General features: G+C 34.9%; 1 protein-coding gene across 1 annotated transcript in view; it reads left to right on the top strand.

Annotated features, from left to right (window-relative positions):
• LRRIQ1 (leucine rich repeats and IQ motif containing 1) overlaps nucleotides 1-27,883 on the top strand; it is a 113,662-nt gene that overhangs the window by 18,529 nt on the left and 67,250 nt on the right. Inside the window, exons 10-17 of the mRNA XM_027794236.2 lie at nucleotides 698-891; nucleotides 1,704-1,831; nucleotides 7,985-8,058; nucleotides 8,355-8,448; nucleotides 12,564-12,740; nucleotides 21,193-21,669; nucleotides 23,506-23,644; nucleotides 25,901-26,020. Of these exons, the coding sequence (XP_027650037.2) occupies nucleotides 698-891; nucleotides 1,704-1,831; nucleotides 7,985-8,058; nucleotides 8,355-8,448; nucleotides 12,564-12,740; nucleotides 21,193-21,669; nucleotides 23,506-23,644; nucleotides 25,901-26,020 (1,403 nt within the window). The remainder of the gene's footprint in view (nucleotides 1-697; nucleotides 892-1,703; nucleotides 1,832-7,984; nucleotides 8,059-8,354; nucleotides 8,449-12,563; nucleotides 12,741-21,192; nucleotides 21,670-23,505; nucleotides 23,645-25,900; nucleotides 26,021-27,883) is intronic.

Below are 27,883 nucleotides of genomic sequence, written 5' to 3'. Positions count from 1 at the left end.
GACACTGACAGGAACCTTTTCCTTTGCATCTTTTTGGGGTAGATATCACACACAATCTTGCTCTTTGCACTAGTTGGCAGGAGTTAATCTGTCAAGAGTGTAATGGCTCTAGAAATACAGCTTTATACTTAAAGGCACTGAGTTTTCTTTATAAATTTAGTCATTAAAAACATTTTATGCCATAGTTCCTTAAACAAGATGCACTTATATAATAGAGGTGATGTTGGTCTATATTTTAATGCAATTTGTTCTCACCTCACTGATAACTTAAAAAAATCTTCTAAAATGATAAAAAATAACTTTTAATCATAAATACTGTTTCCATTCTGAAGGGTGATTTCAGGAGGGCTGTTAGCATTTCACATAGCCCACAGGATTCTAAGTAGCAGTTATAAAATTCTTAAAGCATAATAAGTATAGTTTTTCACTAAAAGAATGTTCTATTCCAACAGAAGTGCTAAAGAGGTTATGAACTATTATTATTGCTTGGTTAACAGGATCAGAAATTTGAACTATATGCATTGTATATTTGATAGGGTCAAAGTACAGTAACTGTTTTTAAGCCTTATACAGGACTAATATTAATGGTTACTATAGATAATATAAATACATTGAAAGTTCAGTTTTCTTAGTATTTGAAAACCAACAGATTTTTTTTTCATTGTGGCTTGATTCAGCTAAAATCTTTAATTTTCAGGTGGTCTGGAGTCATTGAAAAATCTTCAGCAATTAATTGTGGACCATAATCAGTTAATCAGCACAAAAGGTCTTTGTGAGGCACCTACTCTTGTTCACCTAGACTGCTCTTTCAATCATCTCACAGAAGTTGAAGGCATTGAGAATTGTGGCCTACTTCAAGTTCTGAAGTTGCAAGGCAATAACCTCCAGGAGGTAAAAACTTCGAATTTAGTGGCTGTTGTGCATACATCTTTGTTAACAGTCATATTTTTCAGAATGCTGATCATGCACTCATTGTTTGCTGTGGGATATTTCATGCTCTTAGGCAGTAGGCTTTTTCTTCCCCTATTAGAGGGAGGTTTTTCAAAGGTAGAAATGCCTAACAGTTAAGTACTTTCTTGCTCCTAAGTCCTCAAAAAAGTGGCCCTCAGTAATATTTCCCTCCTTCGTTTACAGCATCTAGTCTTGTTTGTATTACATGATGCTGATTCTCTTTTAAAAATGTAACAAAATATTATTATCGTTATGTATAAATAATAGTTCAGGCTGTTTGAATGTATGCTGATCCTCCAGAAGTTGATAGAAGTCTGTGCTGCAGCATTTAAAATAGGAAGGTAGTTTCTAGCTGTACACTTAGTCATATTTACTGGCAATGATTCTCTTATGAATCCGAGAGACGAAAACCATTGTCAATAAGCAGCAAATAACAGCTTGGCTAAAAAAGAAAGACTGTGGCTCTTGGGCTCTTGACTTTTTTTTCCCTTCTTTTTTTTTTTTTTTTTTTCCTGTACTGACTATTTAGACTAGGTAGAAGACTTAAAAAATACTCACCACCTGATACATAGAAACTATGTGTGACAACTGGTACGTACATAACAAGGAAATTATATATATATATATATATATCTCCAAAATGTGTTTTTTGCTTGTATTTAGTAATGATTTATGAAAAGCATCTGGTAAGCATTCCATTATTGTTTCTCTAATTTATATTAATTTTAAATAACCATCTCTTTTCTGTTTAGCTTCCAAGACTGGAAAATCATGTTCTCCTAAGAGAACTGTATTTGGATGACAATAGCATTTCTGCTATGAGAATGCTTTCTTTGTATTGGTTGCCTTTATTGCAGATTCTTTTGCTGTCTCGAAACAGGTAAGCAAGAAACATTCTTCCACCTAAAAAACCGATACAGAGGAATTTACTAACAGGGAACACTTACCTGAAAAGTATAATTCTCAATATGGTTAAAATATCACTATCTTTTCCAGATATTCTTTGAAAATATGAGGTTGACAAGTAATGATATTGGCTACCTTTAGCTAAGAAAATTTGAAACAGCATTAAATATGAAAAGTATTTTTTTCTATTAGATGTTATATGAAAATAATTTTTGAGCATTGTGGCATTATTAAAACCATGTTGTTTCTTTCTTTCCCTTTCTTTAGCAATTGTTTCTAGAGTATGTCTGTCAAACTTCATATTTCACAGCCAGCTTATTCAAAACAGACTCTGAAGGCATGGTTAAGTGCAACTACTAGAGTTAAAAAGGACAAATGAGAATGTTGAGTTTTATTTTAATACATATGTTAATGCCCTCCAAAACAAGCATAGTTGCTTTAATTTTTCACTCTTATGATTCAGTCGGAAAGGTATAAAAAGTAAGGATCAAGACAAGCAGCGTAAAACTGGATCATGCACTCAAGTACTCTGTAATAAGCTTTCTGTTCATTTTCTAAACTAGTCTGTACAATTGCAGAGTTAGAATGACCAGATATTCTGGAGTCATAATTCTGATTTACCCACCCCCACCTCCTTTTTATCAATTTAAATACTGCTACAAAAATAAGGAACAATTATAATTTATAATGTTAGCAGTAAAATGAATTTTAAGTTAGTATTTAAATTAATTCTTTTTCTATGCTGTGACCATTTTGCTCTGAAGAAGATTGATCTCTGCTAATAAATGGAATATACTCTATTACAATATACAGAATATACTCTCTGAACTAATCACTTTACTCTCCTGTTAGTGAACAGGAGATGCTTTTAAAGTGTGGTTCATCTGTCATTTTCAGCTGTTTTCTTTGAGGCTAATCATACCCCATAACTGTCTGTTCATCTTCATTGACTATTAACAGAGTTAAAATGATGAGCTTGTACGTAGGTGTCCACATCTGAACAGATGAATCCCATCCTATGTGACATTCAGTTCAGCAGAGTCAACTGTAGCTGGGAGTCTGTGGGAGAAAAGATTTGTAAGACTGAGTCCTGTTATTATAAGGAATACCCTTCATGGAAAATTGGTATTATTTGAGTATATACAACCTATATTTTTATATAACTTTTCTGATTGGTTTTATATCATCTTTAATTAATTAGTATGCATGTACTCTCTTGGAAAGAATCTAATCTTCAAGTTGCTGGGCTTGTAGGGTTTTCTTTTTTCTTTTTTAATTCTTCTGGAGTTTGGAGAAAGTGCTGTCTGCCTGCGATTAACAAGAACATTATTAGTTAAGTGTTAGATTCTGAATCACACATATTGATTTAATTCAGGTTCTTCACAATTTTTTTCCTTGTCCTGTTTAGTTTTTTGTGGAATGTACAGTAATGTGGCTCCATCTTCTTGTAGTTTCCTCCTCTTCCTCTGGTTTTGTTTTGGTTTTGGGTTTTTGTTAATATTAAGGTGTAGCTATGCTGTGTGTAGTAAAAAGTTTTCCAAACTGCTTGAAGGCCTCATATGCCTGCTAGGGAGAAGACAAACTCAGGAGCACAGTCGCACAGTCTCAGGCATAGCTTGAATGCAGCCTCTGGAGCTAGGTTGTGCTGGACTGACCATGTACTTTATGTCTCTCACCTATCCCATAATCCTTCAGTCTTTAATGTCCATTGTAGTAGTGCTTATTCTGGTTTTCCAGTGGCCAAGCTGAGAGACAGTGTTTGGTCCACTGAATTTTTTTCAGCTGGACTGGGAGAAAGCACATTTTTGCATCAGCAAACCGGATGTGCTGAAAATAACCACACACCTCCTCCCCAAACAATTCCTTTTCTTTCCTTGATGTATCTATAGCTTATGTCAAATCTTTGTGACAGACAGGACAAGATAGCCTTAAATGCATATTGAAAGCCTCAAAATTCCTGGCATTTCAGTAGCCTGCTCTGTTACGCTCACTTTATGTACACTTATAAGCAGCTCCATATGTGTGGGCTATAGCATAAGTAACTAGATGTTCTATAGAAACAGTGAATGTAATGGAGTAAGCTGTTGAAAGAAAAGCTGTTTCTTTACTTTTATCCTACAGCTAGTGCAATTTTGTGAATTTTTTTTGAGCATGCACTGAGTGCCATTTCCTTTTTACTGATTGCAGGAAGCCCATATAATGGTAATGCTGTGAATCTGTATTCTTTCTAAAATCGAGTACTGTGAAAAGAAAATTCTTACACTAATTTACAGGATTTTTTTATTCCTGAGATGCTTTGTCTGTATCATAAACCAGAAACTGCCAAAGATAAAACTCAAAAAATCAATTGTTTTAAACCTACACCCTAGCAACAATGAATTATAATATAATAGGTAGTGATTAACTCCTTCAAATATAAAAATGGCAGTTATTTCACCATTACTGTTTTTTTAAAGTATTTTATTGTGGCTTTTACATACAAAGCATATGCTTGGTCAGTGTGCAATTGACCAAAGCCAATAATGAGTATCCTCTTTGACTTAGTTACTGCAGAATTGGGACTATGAAGATTCATGCTCTTATATTACAGCAGCTGGAGAACACACTGTTAAGTTAGTTTTTAAAAGGCACATTTTCTTTGTTCTGCTGTGGGTAAAGATTTAAGTGTAGGAGAGAAAAACCGTGCCCCTAGGACTGAAATTAGTATGTATTTAATGTGTTAAGAGTTCATGTGGTATTTATATTTACATGTAATCCCACGTAATTATGTAGCTTGTTAATGTCTTCATTTAAAAGTTTCACAGTGAGACACTAAATCAATCTGCTGTTCAGGTAGATACTACTTTTTTTTCCCTTTTCTTTTTTCTTTTTTTCTCTTTTCCAACTTTAAATAAACAAATCTATCCCTCTTAAAATTTTTTATTAATATGGCAAAGTTCTTTTTTTGCTGTCTCTTGTGTTTCATTAAGATAGCCTAAGTGTGACAGATAAAAAATTAACATTTAGAAAAATTCAGTCATCTGCAAAAATTCCTTTTTTGGGGAAACAGATCTAGCCAGAATCAAATTCTTTCTGAACATGTTGCTCCCATGGTTTTGCAACTAGGTGCATATTATTCCTAAAAGTCTTATAATAGAAATGCCAAAATGTCAGCTCAATTCTTTCTTAGTACATATTGTTCTCCGTGCTTAAATATATATGCTATGTTTTTTGCCTAATTTCTCAGATGTAAGCGTTGAACTCACTGTCATTGCAAGCCATCATGTTTTGAGAATTTGACTACTTTTCAGAGTCATCATAATAAATCTAAATGTCATTGGATGTTGAAATAAGTCAGTCATTAAAAAGCTATACTTATGTGTAGTGGTTTTCCCTATCCCACCCTTATCAGTCTAGATATTTTTGATCAATTCCAGTAATTCTTCACTGGTGATAAGTTTATCTCTAAGTGTGTGGCACCATGGGCAATACAGTTGAAGTACTGCCTGCTAGATTATTCAAGAAACAAGTGGCTGACTGATTTCCTACATTATATTTGATTGCTACTTATAAATATATTAACTATTGCAAATTAAAATATTTATTAAAATATTTTTATTTTTAAAGAATGAGAAAGTAATATGGGCTTTACTTAAAGGTCTGGATTAATATACACTTATTTTTAATTATTTTGCCCTCCTTCCTGCTAACCTTTCATTGACATCAGCGATAATTTTTCTGGGGAAAAGCAAGATGCACAGAAGGATTTGGACCATCCTGAGCAGTAAATGCTATTCATGTTCAGAATAGAAATCTGTTATTTTCTCTGATGCATACTTAGAACTCTTTTAGTGTCCTAAGTCTTGCTTTCTGACAGAATTTCTGTATCTGTCTGTGTCCTGTCCTGCTACAGCCTTAAATGGGAGCAGAAAGAGGAAGCTATAGCTTGCTTTTTGGTGAATTTTACTTTTGTGTCTTCTTTGTAATTTATCTCTCTCTTATGCCCAGGGCTAATGTGACAAGGTCAAGTAGTATTAAGTTTTCAGTAATGTCCTTTGTCTTTCTGGTTTGAATTTTCTTAGGAAAAAAATTAACAAAGAATGTCAGTAAAGGGAAAGCTATAGAATGACGGGAAAATATTTTAACTCTTATAATGCCACCAGCAGACAAGGATAGTCCAGCAGACAATTTCTGATTCACCACAGCATATACTGATGAAGATCCAGAGAACTCACTCATTATAAATAAAAATATACTGCATTATCTTTCATCTCTTGTGCAAAGTACAATGTTTATTTTCTTGGATATTTCTGAATATGTGAATCTATAATCTGAGTCATGGATTTTTAATCTTTGCAGCCATACTGTTAGCCATTAATATCTATATATATTTGTGTACTATTGACTAGTCATGAGAATCTAAAATGGTGATATATGTAGTACTATGTACAGATCTGCATAGAAGGCGATGCCTTTTAGAGTTAATACTTGATATTTATTTGATTCCATGGAAAACTGGCAGGGAGGTAATAGAGCTAAACAGGACTAGAACCAGGACTTTACAATATGGTTTGAGAAGGAAATAGAAGTATAGTGACGTATACTCAATTAACTTTATGACTGTTTCTCTGAATTTACTATTAAAATGTTATGTTGTCATATAGAAATACTTGTCAACTGAACATGGAAATTATTTAATTCTGTTTTGCATATAGTAAAATTACCAGTAAGATTAAAAAATCTACAACCAATTTGGTCCAGAATTTGTGTACCAGAGTTAAATCTAGCTCTGCCTTTCAGTTGTAATGCCTGGCCACACATTCCAGCAACAAGTAAGCATTTTTGGCTCTGACCACTTGTAAGTTCGTGGAGTGAGTGGGTGTTGGTATTTTGCATGGTCATGTTTCTGACCATAAGAATTCTTGTTTATAGCTTTCAGTGGCACCATAACCCTCAAAAAGTACTGCTTTCCATGAAAATTAGCAGTCATAAAGTGACCATACACATTGCCATTGGTGTTGCCATTCTCTTCTTATGCTTAGGGCTTGTCCTTACAGAAGTGAAACAAGTTATCTAAACATGTATTTTATTTTATTTTTTTAAGATACAGTTGATTTAGTATGTGCTTATACATAAACATTCCCGTTTTAGTTGAAGACTGGGATTTTTTTGCATCTTGGTTTTAATTTTTCCTCCCTCTTTCATTTAACATAAAACAAAATAAACTTTTAAAACTGAAAAGTGATAGTTGGAAATAGCCTGGCAACTTACCGAGCCATTCAGCATTCATTCCTAGTTGCACCAGTGCAAGTTTTTTAAGTAAAGAAACTTGAATAACACTGGAAAATAATGTTTTAGTAGTAGAGGTAATACACATCTTACAGTCCAAAGTCCTTTGTACAGGTGAATTTCAGCTCATTTCAGCTCTTGCATTTACTCTTCAATACTACAAATAAGAATTTTGTCACGGTTTTACTACTGCTTTGCTGCTTTATTGCACAAGAAAAGCTCTGATATGCCAGAACAGCAATTCCATAACTGTCTGTATAACAGGCACCTGTTTGACACTGTGTTACAGAAAGTAGTAAGACAGAGGAAGCACTGAAAATATATTACAGGACAGTGCAGCCTTAACTTGTTAAGAAATACAACTCTGACAGCAATTATGTTAGTTTCAGGATCTAGAAAATAATGTGTTGAGTGGAGAAGAGAAAAAAAAAACTGACAAGAAGTTTGACCAATGAGAAACTAAGGGAAAGAGGAAAAGCAAATTTTATTTCTTCTCCAGAATCAGGGCCTTCTGATAGTTTCATTCTAGTTATGGTGCCTAATGAAAAGCCAATTGAGTTGTGTAAATTTTACAAGACTTCAGATCCCCAGCACTAAATGCAAGAAACAGAATTAAATATTTACCAGATAAAACATTAATGAGTAAATATTAAAACCTGAGCTACAGAGAAGGCTAATAAATGCTTTCAATTTAAAATTTCAGTAATTAATTTTAGCACCTTGGATAGCTAAATGAGTATTTTCATATGTAAATAAGCAAATTGTCATAACTGTAAAAGGTTCCAGTGCCTTTCTGTTCATGAACTGTTGCTTTATTTACTTGAAAAAAAAAAAAAAATATCTTCTGTTTTGTTCTTAGATTAACTGAGCTTGTGCCTTTAAATTCATTTGTATCTTTGGAAAAGCTGGATATCAAAAATAACTGTTTGTTAGGTGAGTTGTATAAAGAACATAAAACCTCATCCAAACAAGAACTTCTTTATTAGATTATGAATTTATTTGAATGTGATTGCTCCAATTTATTTATGAGACATTTATACAGAAAACATATAAATATTTCCCAAACATGAACATTATAGATATTAATTATAACTATATAGTATAAGTAACAGAATAGTTTGTTGTACTTCATGGGTTTGGTACATTTTACGTTCATGTAAGATTTTATGAGAAATATTATGGTTCTACATTCAAATTCATATTTAATTTTCTTTCCTACTACAATACAGACCTTAAAGATGTCATTACATGGCTAAGTGGCTGTCATAAACTAAGGGAGTTGTCACTCGGTGGAAATCCTCTTCTCCAAGACAGGAATTGGAGGTAAGAAAAATTTGTTAAATCAAAAAATCACTCAGGCAAAACCTAGGCGTATATACTTCTTGCTCATCAATAACAATCAGCCAAGAACTTGGTGTATGTATGTTAGTTAAACAGTAGAAATGAGGTAAGTATGAACATTACCACAAATTGGAAGACAATTACATGAAAATAAAACAAAATACAATTCTGAGATCTTTATTTTCTAAGAATTCCAGTTTTTAGTTTTGTTCAAACAAAAATCTTGATGTTTGAACTAGTACTTCAACCTTAATAAGAAGCAGTTTGTGCTAAAACTGGCAGTGGTCTCTGTATGCTGTTTAATTATTATCCTACATGAGTATTTTTCTTTATGACAGTTTTTTTAGGCAAATAAAGAAATTATAAAGATGGTATAGGCCTTCTCTGTGCTGTTTCTTTGTAACTGCTTCTTTGTCCATTGATCACAGTGTCGTCTTTTTCAACATGAATTCTAGTTATTCCTCTTTACTGACAAATTTACCACCTTTGTTAACTGACTTTTGTCTGACCCTTATTACCCTATTGCACATTCCATTAAAACTTTTACACAAAGACATAACCATCCATTCAATCTTTTTCTCCTTCTCTTTCATCTGCACTGTTTCAAACTTTTATTTTTTCTCTGATTAATTATGTTCTTTCACTGCTCACTTGCCCTTCTCAGAACCATTACTTCCATGTCTATCATGTACCTTCTTGTAGTTTCTGCTTTGCTGTCTTGGTTTTTTTTTTTTATTTACTCCCATCACTTCATCCATTCACTGCGTAACAGTCTTGCTGCTGTGACAAGTTCACACTGCACATAGAGAAAAGGTGGTGTCTGTAATAAACGTATCATTGAATCCTTGACTTACTATCTTTTAAGGAAAAAAAATTTAGAAGAAGGAAAAGTTGGAATGAATGGTTGATTTTTGCTTAGACTGTTTTCTTGTTCTGAGAATTCCTTATCTTTACACCAAAAATTAATAGCTCTTAGACACAGGTATAAAAGGAATGCTGTTCTTTGCTCTCCAGTGAGGTATAACACTCATAATCTGAAAAAAAAAATAAAAAAATTAAAGAGCTGGTCCTAGAGGCTATTATAGATATATATATATAAACTGGATAAGGTAGAAAGGCAACTTGACATATGAAATGAGACGCAGTCACCAGAATCTCTGATATGAGTAGTTGTGATGGGATTGTATTTGCAAGCCATATGAATAAAATGGTGCATGAGTAGGGGTTTTTTTGTGGGTTTTTTGGGGGGGTTGGTTTTTGTTTGTGGTTGGCTTGGTTTTTTTGTATTTTGTAGAAGTCTCCTGTTTCTTTGAGAATTCTCTGGTCTGATATCCTGTATGTATGGGCCAATGCTATCAAAACTTAAAGCTGTTTGAGAGAATTGCTCAGCAAAAGGACAGTTTTTAAACTTTAATTTAAAACTTTAAAAAAATTAAAAATTTAATGTGAAGTGTTCTTTCATCTTCCTTAGAATTAATACTTTCTAGTCTACCAGCCTTCAAGAGCAGAACGACAAGTTGGAAATGCAAGTTTAGATTTTTAGGTGATGTTCAAGAATATGTGTTGAAATGGTAGTGTCTTTTAGTGAACTTTTACCATCATTTAATTAAACATACAAAGAAAAATTTAATTCTTAAGAATTTAAATCATTACCAAGTCTTTCAGCTAAGGAAATAAAGTATTTACCTAGGAAATTGTTGACATAATAAAATGTCTGAGGTAGTAAATAAGACACAGCAGTTGGACTTTTATTTTGGATGTAATTATATCAGGTGATTGAAGTTTTGTGTTTTTTAGAAAAATATGATTTTTTTAAGCTAAGCAATTTTGAAGAATGGCCAAAATTGTTCTTTGTATAATATCAAGTCAGTTAAATTTGAGACTTTACACTGCAATGTTATACAAGAATGTGGTTAGATAAATTGTGTTCACATTTGCTATATTAGATTACCTAGTATAACAACAGCAAATTTTGGGGTATATGTGTTTTGGAATATATGTTGTATTTTAAGACAAAAAGCAAAAAAAACCCCCACTCTTACATGTGCATCTTCCATTAGAAGATTTTTGTACAAATTTTTGATTAGTATTCCAATGGAAAAAAACATCTATTTGAAAATTTTGGTTGGAAATATTTGAGTAGTTTAAGAGATAGTTTTACAAATACATTCTTGGTTGGTTTGTTTGGTTTTTAATGAGCAGACTTATTTGCACTACTGTAGTTCCTGCAGGTAATTTTGTGAATAAAATTCAGTGACTGTGACAATATTTTAAATTCCCATTTGCATTGTTTTAATTCCCACTATTTTACAGCACTAACTAGTGTTTCATTTCTAACCTGGAGGGGAAAAGCTTTCTGAATTCCAATTTAACTATAAGAACTGACACTTTAGATTGCTTGACCCAATAGAGCTTTTGTGATTAGACAAGAGATTCATTTGTCTAAAGGATTTAAAGTATGGGATACTATAAAATATGGATTTGCTGAATACAGCATTGACCGTAACTTCAGGCAATATGTTCCAGTGAACTTTACATAACCCCTTGATACCAACAAAGGAATTAGTTGTAAAATTTCCCAATTGGTTTTGTACTTTCATGTCCAGCCAGTGATAACACCAACAAAAGTGAAGTAGTAAGAAACTGCTTTTTAAAAATTAAACCCTGGGATCAGTCTGAGGACTCCTAGGGGAATGTGTTTCAATGCTGTAATGATTAATAGAGCCTCTTAAGTGACAGAATATTCACCAGGAAGTTTTCACTAAATGAAATATTGACTCAGCCCTTCACCAGGAGAAACCCAGCTGGAAAAACTAGTGTTGAGATCCCATAGCTCTAAGACACACTACTTCCAGCATCAATCAACTTCGATATGGCACTTTTTTGATGCATCACTATTCAACATCAGCTTTGGTAATTTCTCCCTGTTTTTTCAGGGACTGTCTTATCTACACCCATTGTTTTATTCCAAATGTATTTCGGACAGTGTTATTCTTACATTAATGGGCAGCAGAGAATGTAAGTTTTATATTTGCAAAAAATTAATATTCTATTCTATTGAGCTACGTTTTGGAATATTCTATCTCAGTTATAGAAACATTCTCTGATTTTAAACTTAGTCTGTATTGTCTGAGCTGAGTAACAGTCCTTTACTTTCAGAGAATAGTCAGGGAGTTCTAAATTGTTGAAAACATTATTATCTTCTTTACTAAGGGGACTTACAGCCTACATTAAGTGTTCTTTCAAGAGTTCTGAAGTATTATTTAAAACTAACTTAATGAAAATATTGACTGTTGATGTATTGATTTAAACAATTTTGCAATCTTGGAACTTTCAACAAACATGGTGTAGTATAAAAAATATGTGAAAAAAGGTTGCAGTACTAGATTATATTTCAAAATAACCTAAAAGAGAGAGCATTGATGGTATGGGTTTTTTTAATTGATACATATTGTTTTATTACATCAGTGGCCCCAGTTGTCTTTTTCATAACAAGGAAATGTCATATCTACTGTCATCCCTTTCACTGACCCAAATGCAATATTTCAAAAGTGAACTTTTTCCTGTCAGTCAGACAGAATATCATATTGCTTTGTCTGGTATATGCAAATGGTAAATGCAGCAAGACTGACAATGTTAGTACTCTGAGCAGTTTTTAAATCTAAACCTTTCAATGTGTCAACAAAATTTGAGCTGTATCTTAATCCCATGACTTAATTTGTTGTGTGCCCTACTAATCAAATGCATTACAGGTGCCTATGCACAGGTGTGTCAAGTTTTCTTGTTATTTAAGTAGGGAAAATGCTAGCTCTGGTGAATTGAGAATGTTGCCATTGACCCCCCTGGGGTCAGTGTTTCAGCAGTGGTCCTTGTGCCAATAAAGCATTAAGAAATCTTGCTAAGTTCTGTGGTTTATTAAGAATAAAGTTTTAGTTAATATATAAACATATGAAATAAGGACAGATATATACAAATACTTAGGGAAACTGTCATGTTCTGTCTTGTTAGATGATTATATCAATAAAGTGGGAGTTCTAGCATTAGATATATATTTTTTTTTTTTTTTTGTAAAACTAATTCTGACTCTCTTTTCTAAGGCCTTCTGTGTCTAAGGTCCTTCCTAGTTTACAGGTTCTTGATGGTGAAGTCTTAAGGTGTCACAGTTTACCCACAACTGAAAGAATCAAAGGATCGGAATCAAGAACTTTTCTGGAACTTTGTCAAGTTCAAATTGAAGAAAATGTTCTACTAAAAAAAAAGGCTGCTGAACTCAGGTATGCATTTATGTGAATATAAATTGCATCCAGAAATATGTTTTCGTGTATTATTAAGTGCAGTTTGGCATCTCATAAACGTTACTTAGCTTTTTGCCTAGAAATGTATTATGTTAAGAAAGAGATTAGAATCATTGACTTCAGTGCAGAGAGTACTTCAATCAGATATTTTAATATGTGGACCCTGACTTTTGATTGTTTGTTTGAGAAAACAGTTTCAAAACCTTTGAAGTAGTTTCAAAACCTTCAGTTAGCAGTAGTTGAATGAATCCATACACACAAGATAGTACAGTGGCATGCAGGAATAGTAGCTTAAATCCTGGAAGTGGTATAACCATATTAACATGATTTTCATCTTTACCTTCATAAAACCTAGTTTGGCTATTGGTGCAATATGCATGTATTTTTTTTCCCTGCATTTGTTTTCCATGTCTGTATTATTCATGTTCTAAATGATTGCAAAAGATTTGACCTCTTTTCTCTTAAAGTAGTTGATCAGATGGCTCTGTTTACAGGTCTTTGATTTTGTCATACATGCTACCTTTATTATTATTACCATGGCTAGTTGTCCAGTGACTTCATCTTAGACATTTGTCCTGCTTTTGGTTGGGATAGAGTTAATTTTCATCCTAGTAGCTGGTGCAGTGCTGTGTTTTGGATTTAGTATGAGAATAATGTTGATAACACACTGATATTTTAGTTGTTGCTAAAAAGTGCTTACTCTAAGTCAAGGACTTTTCGGTTTCCCGTGCTCTGCTAATGAGGGAGTACACAAGAAGCCAGGAGGGAGCACAGCCGGGACAGCTGACTCTAACTAGCCAAAGAGATATTCCATACCAATGACTGTCATGCTCAGTATATAAACAAGAGGGAGTTGGCTAGGAGGGGCCAACTGCTGCTTGGGGACTGGCTAGGTATTGGTCAGCAGGTGGTGAGCAACTGCATTGTGTGTGACTTGTTTTTCTTGGGTTTTATTTCTCTCTTGTTTGTAGTCTCCCTTTTCATTACAGATATTATTATTATTATATTTTATTTCAGTGATTAAACTGTTCTTACCTCAACCAATGTGTTCTGCCTTTTTCCTAATTCTCCTCTTCATCCCGTGGTGGGGGGAGGGGGGTGCAGGGGAGTGAGCAAGCAGCTCCATGGTACTTAGTTGCTGACTAGGGTTAAACTGTGACAACATTGCAAGTAGCATTTTATCGTTTATACCTGCTATCTTCATCATTTTGCAATATCTGACTTATGTTTTCACACTTGGTAATATTGCATGTCTTCTTTCTTGCTTCCTTTTAATTTCCTAGCCAGTAGTCCTTTCAATATACAACTTGTCTGCTGATGCTTGGAAAGATAGTTTCCTTGATCCTAGCAGGTACTGAACATTATCCCAGAGCAGGTGAAGCATGTGACATTTAACAATGCTTTAGTCTGGACTTCTTGTGTATTTTGTTGGTTCAGGAAAAGTAGCCACATTTTTTTCATAATCTAGCTGCTTTGTATTTACCTGTAAGCCCGTATATCCATGGTACCTTGTTACTGCCTACAGGTTATTACATTGATGTATTATTAGCTGTTACTAAGCTGCAATAAAATCTTCATAGCTCACAAAACAAATTTATTTGAAAAGAGCTTCATATTAAGAATTAGATTTAAATTAGTTTGGGAGAAATTATATAGTGCAGTTTTCTGGATGTAAGGTCCAGGTGGCTCCTAGAACTCCTATGTGTTTCTCCATTAAACCCTTAAGATATGTCTTCTCTTTTGTGACTTTTGGCTTCTGATTTGCAGGTGGGAAGCTGATACTTCCTAATCTATTTACCATTTTGAAAAAGTGTTCTTTCACTTCTTTTATTTTTTCTTTTCTTTTTTTTTTTTCCCCTCTCCTTTTTGCCTTTTAAGAAAAAGTACTCCTTCTATATGGTAGAGAAAATTTTCTTATGTCTAAGATTTAGGACTGATTTCATCAGTATCCTTTGCAGAAAAAAATGCCAATCTGTAATTAGGATATAACTTCTGAGAGAGCTGTAATAGAATCTAAGGACCTAGCTTTCACATAAATTTCTACAAGATGGTAAAAAATGGGAAGGAAAGATGATATTTATAAAATCTACTGGTTCATTTAACCATGGTCTGCATGAATGGGCAGCTAGGCAAGTAAGAATTCTGTTGGGTAGTCAGCCTCAGGTCATCCATTAACTATTAATAATTAATGCTCATGCTACCTTACGGAGGCTGACTTGTCTTCTAACATCTTTATCGAAGACCTGGAGCAGGAGGTGGAGTGCACACTTACCATGCTTGCAGACGACAACAATTTGGAGGAAACTGTTTACATGCTTGAGGGCAAGGCTACCATTCAGAAGGACCTAGGCAAGATGGGGAGACAGGCCAACAGGAGCTCTGTGAATTCAACAAGGACAAGTGCAAAGTTCATTACCTTGGAAGGAGTGACCCCTTGCAACAGTACAGTCCGGGACTGGCTGGCTGAGAAATGTCTCTGCTGAAAAGGACCTCTGAATCTACATAGATAAGGAACTGAATGTCAGCCAGTGGTGTGCCCTGGTACCAAAGAAAGTTAAGAACATCCTGGGCTGTATCTACAGGATCATAGCCAGTAGGTTGAGAGAAGTTATCATTTCCCTCTCTTCAGCCCTTGTTAGTTTGCATCTGGAACAATGTGCCCATATTTTGGGTCACCAATACATAGAAGATACTGAATGGTCAGGGGGTTCAAGCACATGCTTAGGAAGATACAGCCAGGCTGTTTGAAGTGGTGCATGACAGGAGGATGAGCAACAAGGATCTAAGCTGAAACAAGAGAGGTTCAGGCTGGTGTGGTTGATTGATTGCAGTCAGTAACTAAGCACCTACCAGCTGCTCACTCGCTACTCCCACCACCGCCAGCAGGATGGGAGGGAGAATCAGAAGACCAGAAGCAAGAGATAAAGACAGTTTGATAAATGAAGGAAAGAGGGGAAGAAGGGGAAGGAAAGAAACAGCAAGGAAGCGATGCAAAGCAGTTGCCTCCCACCAGCAAACTGATGCCCAACTGTTCTCTGAGCAATGGCTTCCTTGCAAAGACACTCCCTCCTCTGCCCCCCTCGAAGTTTTGTTGCTGAGCATAATGTTACATGGCATGGAATATAGCCTTTGTCAGTTCAGGTCAGCTGTCTTGGCTGTGTTCCTTCCCAGCCTACTTGCTGAGGGGGAGAGAGAGGGCCTTGACTCTGTCCAAGCACTGTTCAGCAAAACATTGATGTTTTATCAATACAGTTTCAGTCACAAATCTAAAACACAGCACTGTATGTGCAGCTATAATGAGAATTAACTGCATCCCAGCCAGTCCCAGTACAAGTGGACAGCAGGAAAAACCCTTTCCTGTTAGGACAGTGATGAATTGCAACAGGTTGCCCAGAGAGGTTGTACAGTCTCTGTTCTTGAAGGTTTGCAAGAGCTGACTGGATAAAGCTCTGAGCAACCTGGTCTGATCTCAGAGCTAACCCAGCTTTGAAGGAGAAGGTTAGACTACAGACCTGAGGTCGCTTCAGTTGAGAATTTTTCTATGGTTATATATAAGTTTTGTTTGAAAAAGCTTGCAGGTGTTTGAGAAGAACAATACTAGGGAGCAGAATTTATGTAAATGTCTCTCCTTTCCTGAATGTATGTTTTGCGGGGAGGGGGGTGGGGTGGGGGGGGTCGTGGGTTTTTTAAGGTTTTGCAAATCCATTCACAATCTTATAAATTGGTGACTTTGACATGGTTGAAGCATCTTTATCAAATTTAGTCTTAAAATTAATTTATTGCGTGTTAAAACCCTCTGGTTTATTTTGACTAAAAGTACAGTTTATGGGTGATTTGAAAACCATTGAAAACTGCAGTTCATAAAAGGAACTCTAAACAACTTGTTTGTATATAAGCCTTAAGAGCATAGCTATTATATGTACATACTGCAATACTTAGAATTAATGTGACATTGCTAAAGAACAGTCCAACAATAGAGCAAACTTCTGTCTGTTTCCCATCTTGCTAAGTTATGAGCCCCTGTAGGTGTGACCTCAAGTATGTAAGCTGCCAAAAGTAATCACTGCTTGCTTCCCTAATCCCTGTTTCATACGCCACTGCTGCCCAATTAAATTGTCTGTGCTTTCTGCCTGAAATTTCACTGTTCTTGCCATGCTTAAGAATGAAACACATTTTAAACTTAACTTTATTCTAATAAATGCTTTCTGTCACTTTAGATGTCTTGTAGTGAGTAATCATATAAAAAAAAATAACACGACACCTTGGCTGCGGTAATTTGCTTTCGGTCATCAAATATGCAGATGTCTGGCTAGTGGAACTTGGACTTTATAAATACTGTATGTATAATACAGTGAAAATGATGGGGAATTTCATAAATGGCATTACAGGAGAAAATATGTAAATAGTTACTTCTTTCATGTGTTTGTAAGGGACTTTTGTAACCTGCAGTTGAACATCAATAATGATTATTATAGAAGTTTTCCCAAAGGCAAATTAGATTTTACCACACTATTACAAACAAAAGCTCAGTTAAAGTTGGAGTGTACTATTTGAGTAGTCCATGTATCAGATTTATGAAAATTGCAGTAGAGCTGCAAAGGGAAAAACATAATATTAAGCAAAATTCTGACTAGCACACAAAGGGGTAGAATATTATTTATGATTTAGCTGCAATGGCCAGGAGAAAGCTGCCATTGCTGATTAGAACCAGCTTGTTTGTCTACTGTCCTTTTTGCCTCCAAGAGCTTTGTTCTGCTGACTTCTCCATATAGTTTTTACTGTCTCATTTGGACAAAATGATGCTCTTTGAACAACTTGGCTGTCATTTCCTACTGCAATTGCATCTGCAATTCTATACAAAATGTGTCAGTTCTGTAAGCAAGCTTCCGCTGTCACCTTAAACTTTCTAAGTGCCAACATTTTGGCTGATTTAAACTCCACTGAAAGGCCTTTAAGAATGGATAACTTGTTCTTTTCCATATCGGTTAAGTCAGCCTGTGCATGGGTCCTTATACTTCCTAGGTGGTGTCAGTAAGGGTTTGCTGCTCCCCACCTCTACTCTTCCTTCCCCAAACACTGCATGTGAAAGTAGGGTTTGGTCTAAATTAACCAAGATGACAGTGATGGATATCCTTGGTGGATTGATGTTAGGACTGAAGCTGTAGCAGGCATTAATAAATGCCTGGCTTGAATTTCTAAATAGATTAAAATATGTTTCTAATGCTTTTATCTTTCCTCAAAGTTCCTGGAAAATCCTGGCACAAGTTGAGAGGTATTTTTTTGTAAGAAAGCTACAGGTAATTTCTGCTCTTAGCACTTGTTTGTGAAAGTAATATCTTGGTCTTTGGGTACTATCAGGGACAGATCTAGCACATTGGTACATTGCTGTGAAAGACCCATCCCTTCCTCTTCTGGCTTATTATCCCATCCTCCCACTGAAAAAGCAGTATATCCTTTGTGGCTGTGCTAAAATTTACATATGTCATAAATTACTTCCACTTGTTAAAATCAAAATAAAGCTGTGGGTAGCCATTGAACATGAGAGAATGTGCTGGTCAAAGCTGGAAGCCATAAAAATTTTGCTATAGCAAGACTGTCATATTCATCTACATTTCATTACATACTAAGCAGCCAGGCAGTATATGGATTACTGGTGCTTCCATCAGGATAATCCCATTTCTTGTTCTGGTCTAGATGCCAATTTATGCTTAAAACCTTGTCTGTATCTTAACCAAGAAGCAATTCCAGAAGAGTTAATGTGACCAGACCCCTTGACCTATAAAGCCAAGAGAGGTCTGAAAGGCAAGCAACTGATTTACTTTTCTGATACCACAATATTTCCTTTTCAGGTAGTCTTAATACTGTGATATTTCTTACCTGGTCTTCTCTCCTTCCTTGTATGTGTTTTGGGTTTTTTCCATTACGGAAGTAAATCAGGTCTGCATATTTTCCATTATAGCAGCTTCCTTTCTGTGGTTTGAACAAGTGGTCTTCAGGAACAAGTCTTCGGTGCCAAGAATGCAGTCCTTTTGAGACACTGAGAAAGCTGCAGTGCATTGATACAATAGCTCTACCCCAAGTCTATTGGATGGTTCTTTTTTTCTCCAGAGCTGCCTGAAATCCCCTTTCACCTAAGGGAACCACCAAGCTGACTGCCACCTAGCCCTCAGGCTCCATCTTAATATTTGTTATCTGTGCTTTGGAACCTCACCTTTACAGAAGAATCCCAAACACAGTTACCAAGCCACTTCATTGCTTGTAATTCTCTGAGATGTCAATACAGTTTCCGTTACAGCTTCTTGAAATTTAGGCTGATCTGACCGCCTAAAAGGAAAGCCACTGAAAGACAGAGGGGAGCCTAAAAAAATCATACAAAATCAGAGTATGATTGTGGATTGCCAGGGAATGTGTCAGCTGGGACATGGGGTGCATGCCCACAGCAACAAGTCTGTATTTTGCAACCACTGCTTGGAAAAACTGCCCAAAAGCAGCTTCTGTGAAAAAATCAACACATAATCCCCGGTGACCATATTACTCCCTGCCCGAATTTTCAGTTGCCTGCAGCCTCCCCTCCCATTTCTGCTTGCCCTATCATAGCCACTGGAAGGGTGAAAGAGCTGCTCAAGATGCCCCTACATCAGAGGAAAGGATGCAAAAGTATTCCGCTCTGTACACTGTTACGGTGTGGTTTTTTTTTTTTTAATTTGTCTTTTTTTCAGAATGAAAAGTATACTTAAGATATGTTTTTCACACAGAAGTTTGTTTTGCCCAGTATATAAAACATTCTGGGTTTGTCCACGATATTTTAATCCTTGAATAAACAAACAAAGAAAACAAACAAACCAACTGGGGGGGGAGGGGGCGGGAACGGGGGACGAGACTGGGAAGGTGGGAATTTATTTTGGAGGTTTTTTATTTCTTTATTTTTTGGTCTTCTAACCATAGCATGTTTTGTAGAAATTTGGTAATGATCTTGTACCAAATTTGTCATCTTAAATTAGTTAAAGTATTTAAATAATGTTTTAAGTATTTCATGTTGAAGAAATTTCTATTCTTATTGTGTGGTAGGAGACAGCAAGAATTTTTTAGATTCTTAAGCACTGGTTTAAATATTTTTAGGAATTGTCGTATTTGTGGAATTAACAGGAGTAGTAGTAATGTGTAATGGACAATCAAATGTACAGCTAATGCGCAGTGAGTTGTGTAATTAGGCTGTGTGGATTTGGCTTCTAATTTAGCCATTCAGATTTTGTCCAATAGCACCGAGGTTGCACTAGCAGAGGAAGAGTTAGGACCTTTTTTACTTTTGTAAGACCTGATTCTGTATGTTCTTAAAAGTCTAAAAAGTACTTAGTTGAAATTCATTAGAGGAAACAGTTCTGTAAGTAAAGAGTCTTTTCACAATAAAACCTTGTAAAAGCTTCCTCTTTCAAGAATTCTTTTCACAATAAAACCTTGCAAAAGCTTCATCTTTCAAGAATGATGAACAGGCAGGAAAGTTCTGTTGTTCAAACTACAATCTTAAGACCTGATTTTTCCAGACTCCCAAGAGAATTGATCTTATTTCTTCTTTTTCTCTTGGATTGGTGACCTACAACTGACTTTGCGCTCCTCTGAAAATAGCGGCAATTTACAGATCTCTGCATCTGTCAGTGCTGTGAAAGGAAAAGTTTCATAGTTCCAAAAGTACCTGCTGCCTAATACAATGTACACTGTCCAAATACAGGCAGCTTTCTGAATCTGTAACAACTAGTTCATATTCTCTCTTACTCATCTTTGTCAGTCAGATAGTATAACACAAAGAACTAATGAGCACCAGACTTTATAGATTAATGTTGCTTCAGTCTAGTACCTTCCCTTCTATTGATAAAAATATCTATACTAAAAAAAGGTTTCTGTTTTCTGAAATTCTCTCTAGGCATTATGGTTTGTTGGTTTGAATCTGTGTTTGGGTTTTGTTGCTGTAGTTCTAATCTATATTTTAAAATTACTGTTGCTTTTGTATTAGCTTTCACAGTTCCCAGATAAAATTGAATCATTAAGAATATTACAGGATTTATAACAAAATTGCCTCAAATCCTCTTATATTTTTGGCATCTTATGCCTCTAACCACACAGAAAATTAATAGTGAAATGCACAACTTAGTGCCTATTTCAAACTGACTGAAAACTTAAAAAAAAAAAAAAAAAAGTCAGAGTAAAATAAGCAATCTAGTATATGTGATTATATTTGAAATACTACCAAAAAAAGAAAAATACAATTAAAATTTATAAATACTGAAACTGGTTTTCAATCAGAATCATTACTGTTCACTGTAAGAATATGGAAACATGTAAGGATACTTGAGGTAGTTTAGAAAATAACAGAGTATATTTTTTAAAAAGCATTTAAGTCTGAAACACATGTGAAAACGTTTTTATCTTCTTTCAGGATTGCCTCTTGTATTGATTCTGCACAGGAACAATGCTGGTATTTTAATCAATTGATGAAACTTAGTATTAAACATCGTCATGCACATGAGTATGGTGAACTAAACGTTACTGATGGAGATGGACCAGAATCACTGCAAAGTCATTTAAAGCAAACATCCACTGGCTGCCTACAGGAAAATAACCTCTTTATCATGGGTGTGACAGAAAATAAACAGGTCTTGTGGGAGCCTTCTGAAAGATGGATTACTACTGGCCATATTCAGGCCACATTCATTAACTCCTCCATACCTGTGCACCAAAAGGAAAATAAAGAAGATCAGAGAGTGAAGCAGAAGAGCATTGAATCGTGGGTTAATTGCAGTGGGGAGAGGAAAGACAACAATAACACATTAGCTCAAGTCACACTGCAACAGTCAGTGACAGTAGCAAGTAATATGGGAAGAGATTTTCAGTATTTTGAGAACGATACAGAAAGGTAAGACATGTCAGATTGTTTTCAGATAGACTATATGGATAGGCAATAGGAGTAAGGATTTCTTGTTTAAAAGAGACAGAATTTGTAGTAAGAAAACAATATTTTTAAACTTACTAGACATTAAAGAGTTATATAAAGGTGATGCACCATAGACTTCCATATTAACAACAATCCTTTATGGTGTTCTATCAGTTGATATATTACAATATAGATGCATATGTACTTAAAATAATTTTTAAATACTGTATAATAAGAAAATTTGAAAACTTTCTCTCTTGGTTTCCTACCTTTTTCTTCTTTTTTTGCAATTTATGACATCAATTCAATGACATACACAATGTTAGGGATGAAAATGCTCAATGGTTTGCAGGAATTTTGGGGCAGTTTAAACTACAAATTGGGGTAAAGCTTTTTTGATATGCTATTCATTAGGCATTCAAAATTCATCTGTGTAGTTTACAGTCAATATTGTTTAGAAGGCAAGAGGTAAAAGTTGCTTAAATCTACCATCCTGCTCCCTTGACCTTAGGCCAGTCTCCTGCTGTTGTGATGACTGAAGAGTTAAAAGCTTGCCCTGCCCTTGGTACTCCTCCAACATGCCTCGGCCTGCTGCTTAAAAGTAGAGGCTGGGGTGAGGGGCTAGTTCAACTTGTTCTCTGCCCCAAAATATTCTCCTACATGAAACAGACTGGTTTATTACCTCTTTGGAATGCATTTACTGCTGGTTTGTGTGGTTCTGGTTGTACAGTCAGGGAAAAGAGAAGCTGAAATTTTTGCCCTAAAGGTACAAAAAGTCAGATACAATTTTATAAGAATTCAGTTTCAAAAATATGTCTTGAGAACGGTATGAAGAGCAAGCATGGAAGGGGTGATGCTTTATGCTGTTTAGACTTAGGGTAAATACGCAGTAGTGCTTAGTAGGTGCTTAAGACACTAATAATTTGTCATAAAATCTATTGTTCAGGAAGACAATAGAATTCATTGCCTTTCAGGAAGCTGAAAGTAAGAGTACAGTAGTCTATTATGAAAGATGAATTCTTTAGAAAAATATTTTTAAATATGTAAAGTTTGGGGAAGATTTAAATCTCTTCTTAGACCCGCTGTCCAATTGAAATGAGAATTTTGTGGAGAAAAGCATTCCAAGACAGTGAAGTCATAATGCAGAGCTACCATTAAAACTTTTCTCCTTCAGTATAAATTAATTGAACATATATTTAGGAATTTTAATCACTGAACAAATATAAATAGTCTGTAATCAGTGCTTATTAAACAATGAGCACATTAAAAAATGTAGAAATATAACCAGTGGTCAGTAGGGTTAAACTGAAGGGTAAATGTAGGCAAAAGGTGAAATTGCACTTTTTCCGTTTTTCCTGTCTGCTTCATTGGAGATACTTGTCTCATGAAGTTTTCAGCATTTAGCTCTCTTTAGTAGTTTGGTGGTGGGTTTTTTGGGTTTTGTTTTGTTTTTTAATATGGACAGTGGAGATAAGCGAATCCCTCCAATAGTTTATTCAGTCATTGTTAAACCACTTCTGCTCCTAATCCTTCCTTTGAGGAGACTCTTCCTTTCCAGTAAATACACAGGGAACACAGCCTAGTAGAGATTAGTCCTCTTAACTCTGGAAATCCAATTAACTATGTGATGTGAATATCCTCCCATGATTCGGAACATATATGTCACATCTGGATTGTAATTTCTTTAATCATTTTACAGTCTTCCATTTGTCTCAACACATAGCACTGTGTTCTATGGTTATAATCTGGCAGCTATGATAATCCAGTTGTACTGGTGAGGTTATGTCAATCATAAAGGTATATTTTTTTCTCTACGAGGCTACATATGGCAGCATCAGTCATCCAGTCCCTTTGGCGGCAGTACCATGCCAGGAGGAAAACGGACTGCACCAAAACAGAGGATCATCAGTTTATAGAAGCTTTGAGAAAGAAACATGAAGCTGCCACACAAATCCAGGTTGGTTGATGTTATTCCCTTTACTTATTTTGAAAATTTAATAAGAAAAAACTTACTAGTTCTGCATATTTACAGTCTCTCTATTTTTGTTTATGATTTTATTCATAGTTTCATAATTGAACATTTTTATTTAATCAGCATAAGCTTGATATTTCTAAAAGAGAGCCTTCCTTACAAAAACTTTTATAGAAGCATAAAAATATTTTCTGGTTTTTTTTCACCAAGTATTTCCCTGAATTAGTTTTGCTTGATTTAATGCTAATATTATGCTTAAGACCTATTGTGTCCATGTTCTTACTGGGGCATGTCTATGCTATTAAACTGACAGATGCTGCATAACTGGTACATCATGTCTGATATCTATACAGCTAACTACTCTTCCCATCTCTTCTCTCCTACCTACCTGTCTTTCCTTCTCTCCCTGTCTCCCAAAAACGGGATTGCCTCATCCATACTGCCACTGGGAACAGACCATAGCCTAGGCTGTCCTATGGTAGATACTGAGCTAACAGTTAAACAGAATGGATTACTGTGTGCAAGAATTGAAGTCGATGCCTTGACTGTTTAGTTTGCCAACCAGATATAGTATTTGCCTGTCAAGTTGCCAGGGTTCGGGGGGGGTCTGCATTTTTAAGCAAATGGAACTTTATGGATTTCAATTTTCAAGTTAACTTAAAAACATTTGATATTGTAAGTCTTCTATAAAAATGTCAAAGGTGCCAAAGTGATTTAGGAGCCTAAGTTCCATTTTCAGTCTGAAAATCCAAGTAATTCATTAGTATCTATTCCACAAATGGGCAGCAGCAACATGTTTAGTACATGTGCGTACTAAGAAACAGGACAAATAGAGAATCATATTACAGCAGTCAGTTATCTGGGAAGTTGAGCTAAAATTCGTTTCTGGAGTATAGTGTGTAGCTCGTATATTAACAATTGATCTCCATAAATTTATTTAATCCACTTTTTTTAACTTATGTATTTGACCTCTATTCTATATTAAAGTGATAAGTTTCACAAATTTATATAGGGATTAAAATGTGCTTCCTTTTATTTTTTTTCACACCTGATAATTTCCAAAGTTAGTATGAAAAGAGTCTTACACTATTTATCTTTGTGCATTTTATAGGGGTTCAGATGTCTCATATCCATTCTTATATTTTATTTTTTATAAATACTAATTTTAATTGCATTTGTAAAAATTAATTGTTTGTTGAATGAAATATATTTGTCATTTGATTACTCAGAAAATTTTATCGGAATGATTATGAAGATCTGTAGGAAAATAACAACAATGAAATTACAGGAAAGCAGTTCAAACACCTTTAGTAATTTTTATAATAATCAGGAATTCTGTGTGTAAAAAATAGTAACATTTTCATTAATATATGCAGTTAGACAATCACTTCCTAAAAATTAATAATCTGAACGTTAAGCCAGAATGAGATTTACACTTCCTATTTTAGTGCCTTCATTGCAAAACCATTAAATGTGGACAACACTACAGCTTTCAGCATAGTGGAAAATGTTTGCATGATGTTTTAAATGTTTAGGACATCTTGAACTCTAGTGATGCCAAACACTCATTTGGGGGGAAATTGCTGTCTTGAATTTAGTTTTCTTAATTCTATCTATGTCATTTTGATCTCTGAAGTGTTTTCATGGATCTCATTCTACGGCTTGACATGTGTTCCTTACACCCTTCCTCTTTTTCCAGCATTTAATTCCTAACGTGTTTCTTTTTCTTAGGTATGATTATGCCTACTGGTAATATTTTTTTTTTAAATAAAGATCTTCGACAGTTAGGAAAGAGTAACTGACCTAGGTCACTTGCATGAGATGTCTCCAAGAATTGCTACTTGTAAACTATAAGACATTTAGTACAAGTGTATTTTTATTCTCAGTAATTTGAAAGTTGACACTCAGCCTTTTCTTATGTAGCCTTTCCTTTCAGTTTGTAATAGTCCCTAAAGGAATTGTCAAATAATTAATTAGTTGACCCAGGTTTGTAGTTGAGGGAGTTGCAGGATTCCTTTCTGCTTACTTGGGGAGAGCCTCTTGAGTACTCTGAGCTTTAGACATATGCTGGCATTTAATTTGTCTTGAAGTTTTAAATGTCACATAAAGTTCAAAAAACAGATCATTGAGCTATTAAACCAAGGCCCAAGATGTTTTATCTTCCTAATGGGATAACATAGAGAATCTGGATTTGGGTTTGATCTATGGCTTTCTATAACATGCTTTAAATTTTTTGTTTAGGCATTTTGGAAGGGTTTTCTTTTGCGAAAGAAACTGGCCAGTGTTCTTGCAGCTGTTAAAAGTGATGAAGTGGAGGATGACTATGAAGAAATAAAAGCAGATGATTTCACATCTTCTGAAGTAAGTGCAGTCATTAGCATGAAAACTTCATTTAAAAAATAAATATTATTCTTCTTAAGCAATTGTGTAGGTATTGGAAATAAATGAAATTAAAATGACTACCAGGGCTAGAATGAACATGTTGGATGTCCAGAAATAAAGAAGCATTTAGTATATATAGCTCATTTAAATTTATTCATCATGGATTGTTTCCTGCTCTTTGTAATAGGTACTGTGCTGTTAATGTCACATCCAGCATAGAACCCCATATATTTCTACAGTTAAAGGACAATCAAATGAAAATAAGGAAACACTACTTTTGTTCTAACATGTTCAGCTTTTTAGTGTTTTAGTAACAAGTTATAATGTCAGCAATATTTGAGTATTTTGTTCATTTTCATAATAGAATGAGAGCAATAATATAGCTGAAAATATAGAAAAAGTAGCTGAGATTGTGTTGCAGTATTCCAGTAAAAGAAACATGCTCCCAAAACCAGAGGTGAAGCAAGCTGCTGTTTTGTTTTATAGGTGAAGTGCTAAAAAAACCACAAGTCTGAATACAGTAGTAAATTATGAGGACAGTTAAATCAGAAAAAAACCCACACTTAGAAGGCCTGTAATGCACAAAATCTAGAAATTGTTACTAGTAATTTTTCCAAGTTATATAGAGTTAATAATGTACTTTTAGTTTTAAAGGATTGAAATTGGTTCAGAAGTTTCCATTCTAAGAAATAAAAGCGTGCTCCAAAGGAATCTGAGGAATAACATCACATTCAAAATTCAATCTAGTGATAATTAAGTACAAAATAAAAATGGCTACAGGATCCGTATTGTCATTCAGTACGCAAGGAAAAGAATCTTTAAACCAATTTTATCTTTTATAGTCTCAAAATACACAGTCTACGTGGGAAGTTCTAGACTCCGTACACATAGTAAGGCGGCTGTTGATGACTTAACTATATGTTTGTCTGAAGCCCTGCTTTCTCTAATTGTTCACATTCATTGGCTGATTTTTTTTTAATGGTTTCAGGTAAAGCAAAGAAAACTGATAGTAATGTGGCCATCTGAGATCTAAGAGGATATGACAGAGGGTTTTTTCCATTAACCCATGTCTCTAAATGTGCTTATTCAGCTGCTGCATCTTTGCCAGGGCCATTTGTCAATATTCCACTGTAATTTTGCAAATCAGAATGACGTGATAGCCCTGCTACTGGCAGGAATAGATCTCGGTTATGACCACATGTTTGTATGGCTCATAGAGAGTTATGAAACCAAGTATGCTGTTAACAGGAGCAGGGCAGTGTACAGTTGATCAGTCTTCAGTCATCTGAGTATCAGCCTTCTTTTACCACCCCTCTCCCTTAGAAAATAGTTGGCCTTTGTATGAAATTATTACCAATGACTTGATGTCTTGGAGTATTCTTTTTTTCCTTCTCCCTTTCAGCAGCTATTTTACCATTCATTTTAAGTATTGCTGTCTTATTGTAAGAACATGCAAAATGTTTAAGGCAGGAGTCCCAGGCATCGTTTGGTAGACAGGAAATGTGTGTGTGTAAACATAGAGATCTGGCTTAAATTTTGGGATTTTCTTCTTTTTAATTTGAAATATATATACAAAAAAGAACAGTCTCATTAGTTGATGTTTTCTGATCCCTGGCTTCTTTCTAAAATAATAAAAAGCAGAAAGTTGGAGGATTTATTTCTTCACACAGGAAGGAAGTATCTGTTCATGTATTAAAGAAGGAAAATATCCTGTTTTGAATTATTCAGCCAGTAGGCCGGAGTCTTATATACTGTAATTGAATTGAGCCGTTCTTGTTTCACTCTGTTCAGCTCAAATAATCCTGTGATTTTTTTTTTTTAATTGCTAAATTTAAAACTACA

The sequence above is a fragment of the Falco peregrinus genome, chromosome 6 (assembly GCF_023634155.1).
Source record: "Falco peregrinus isolate bFalPer1 chromosome 6, bFalPer1.pri, whole genome shotgun sequence".
Lineage (NCBI taxonomy): Eukaryota > Metazoa > Chordata > Aves > Falconiformes > Falconidae > Falco > Falco peregrinus.
Note: the sequence above shows the minus strand (reverse complement) of the source record. Positions and strands in the feature narration are given on the sequence as shown.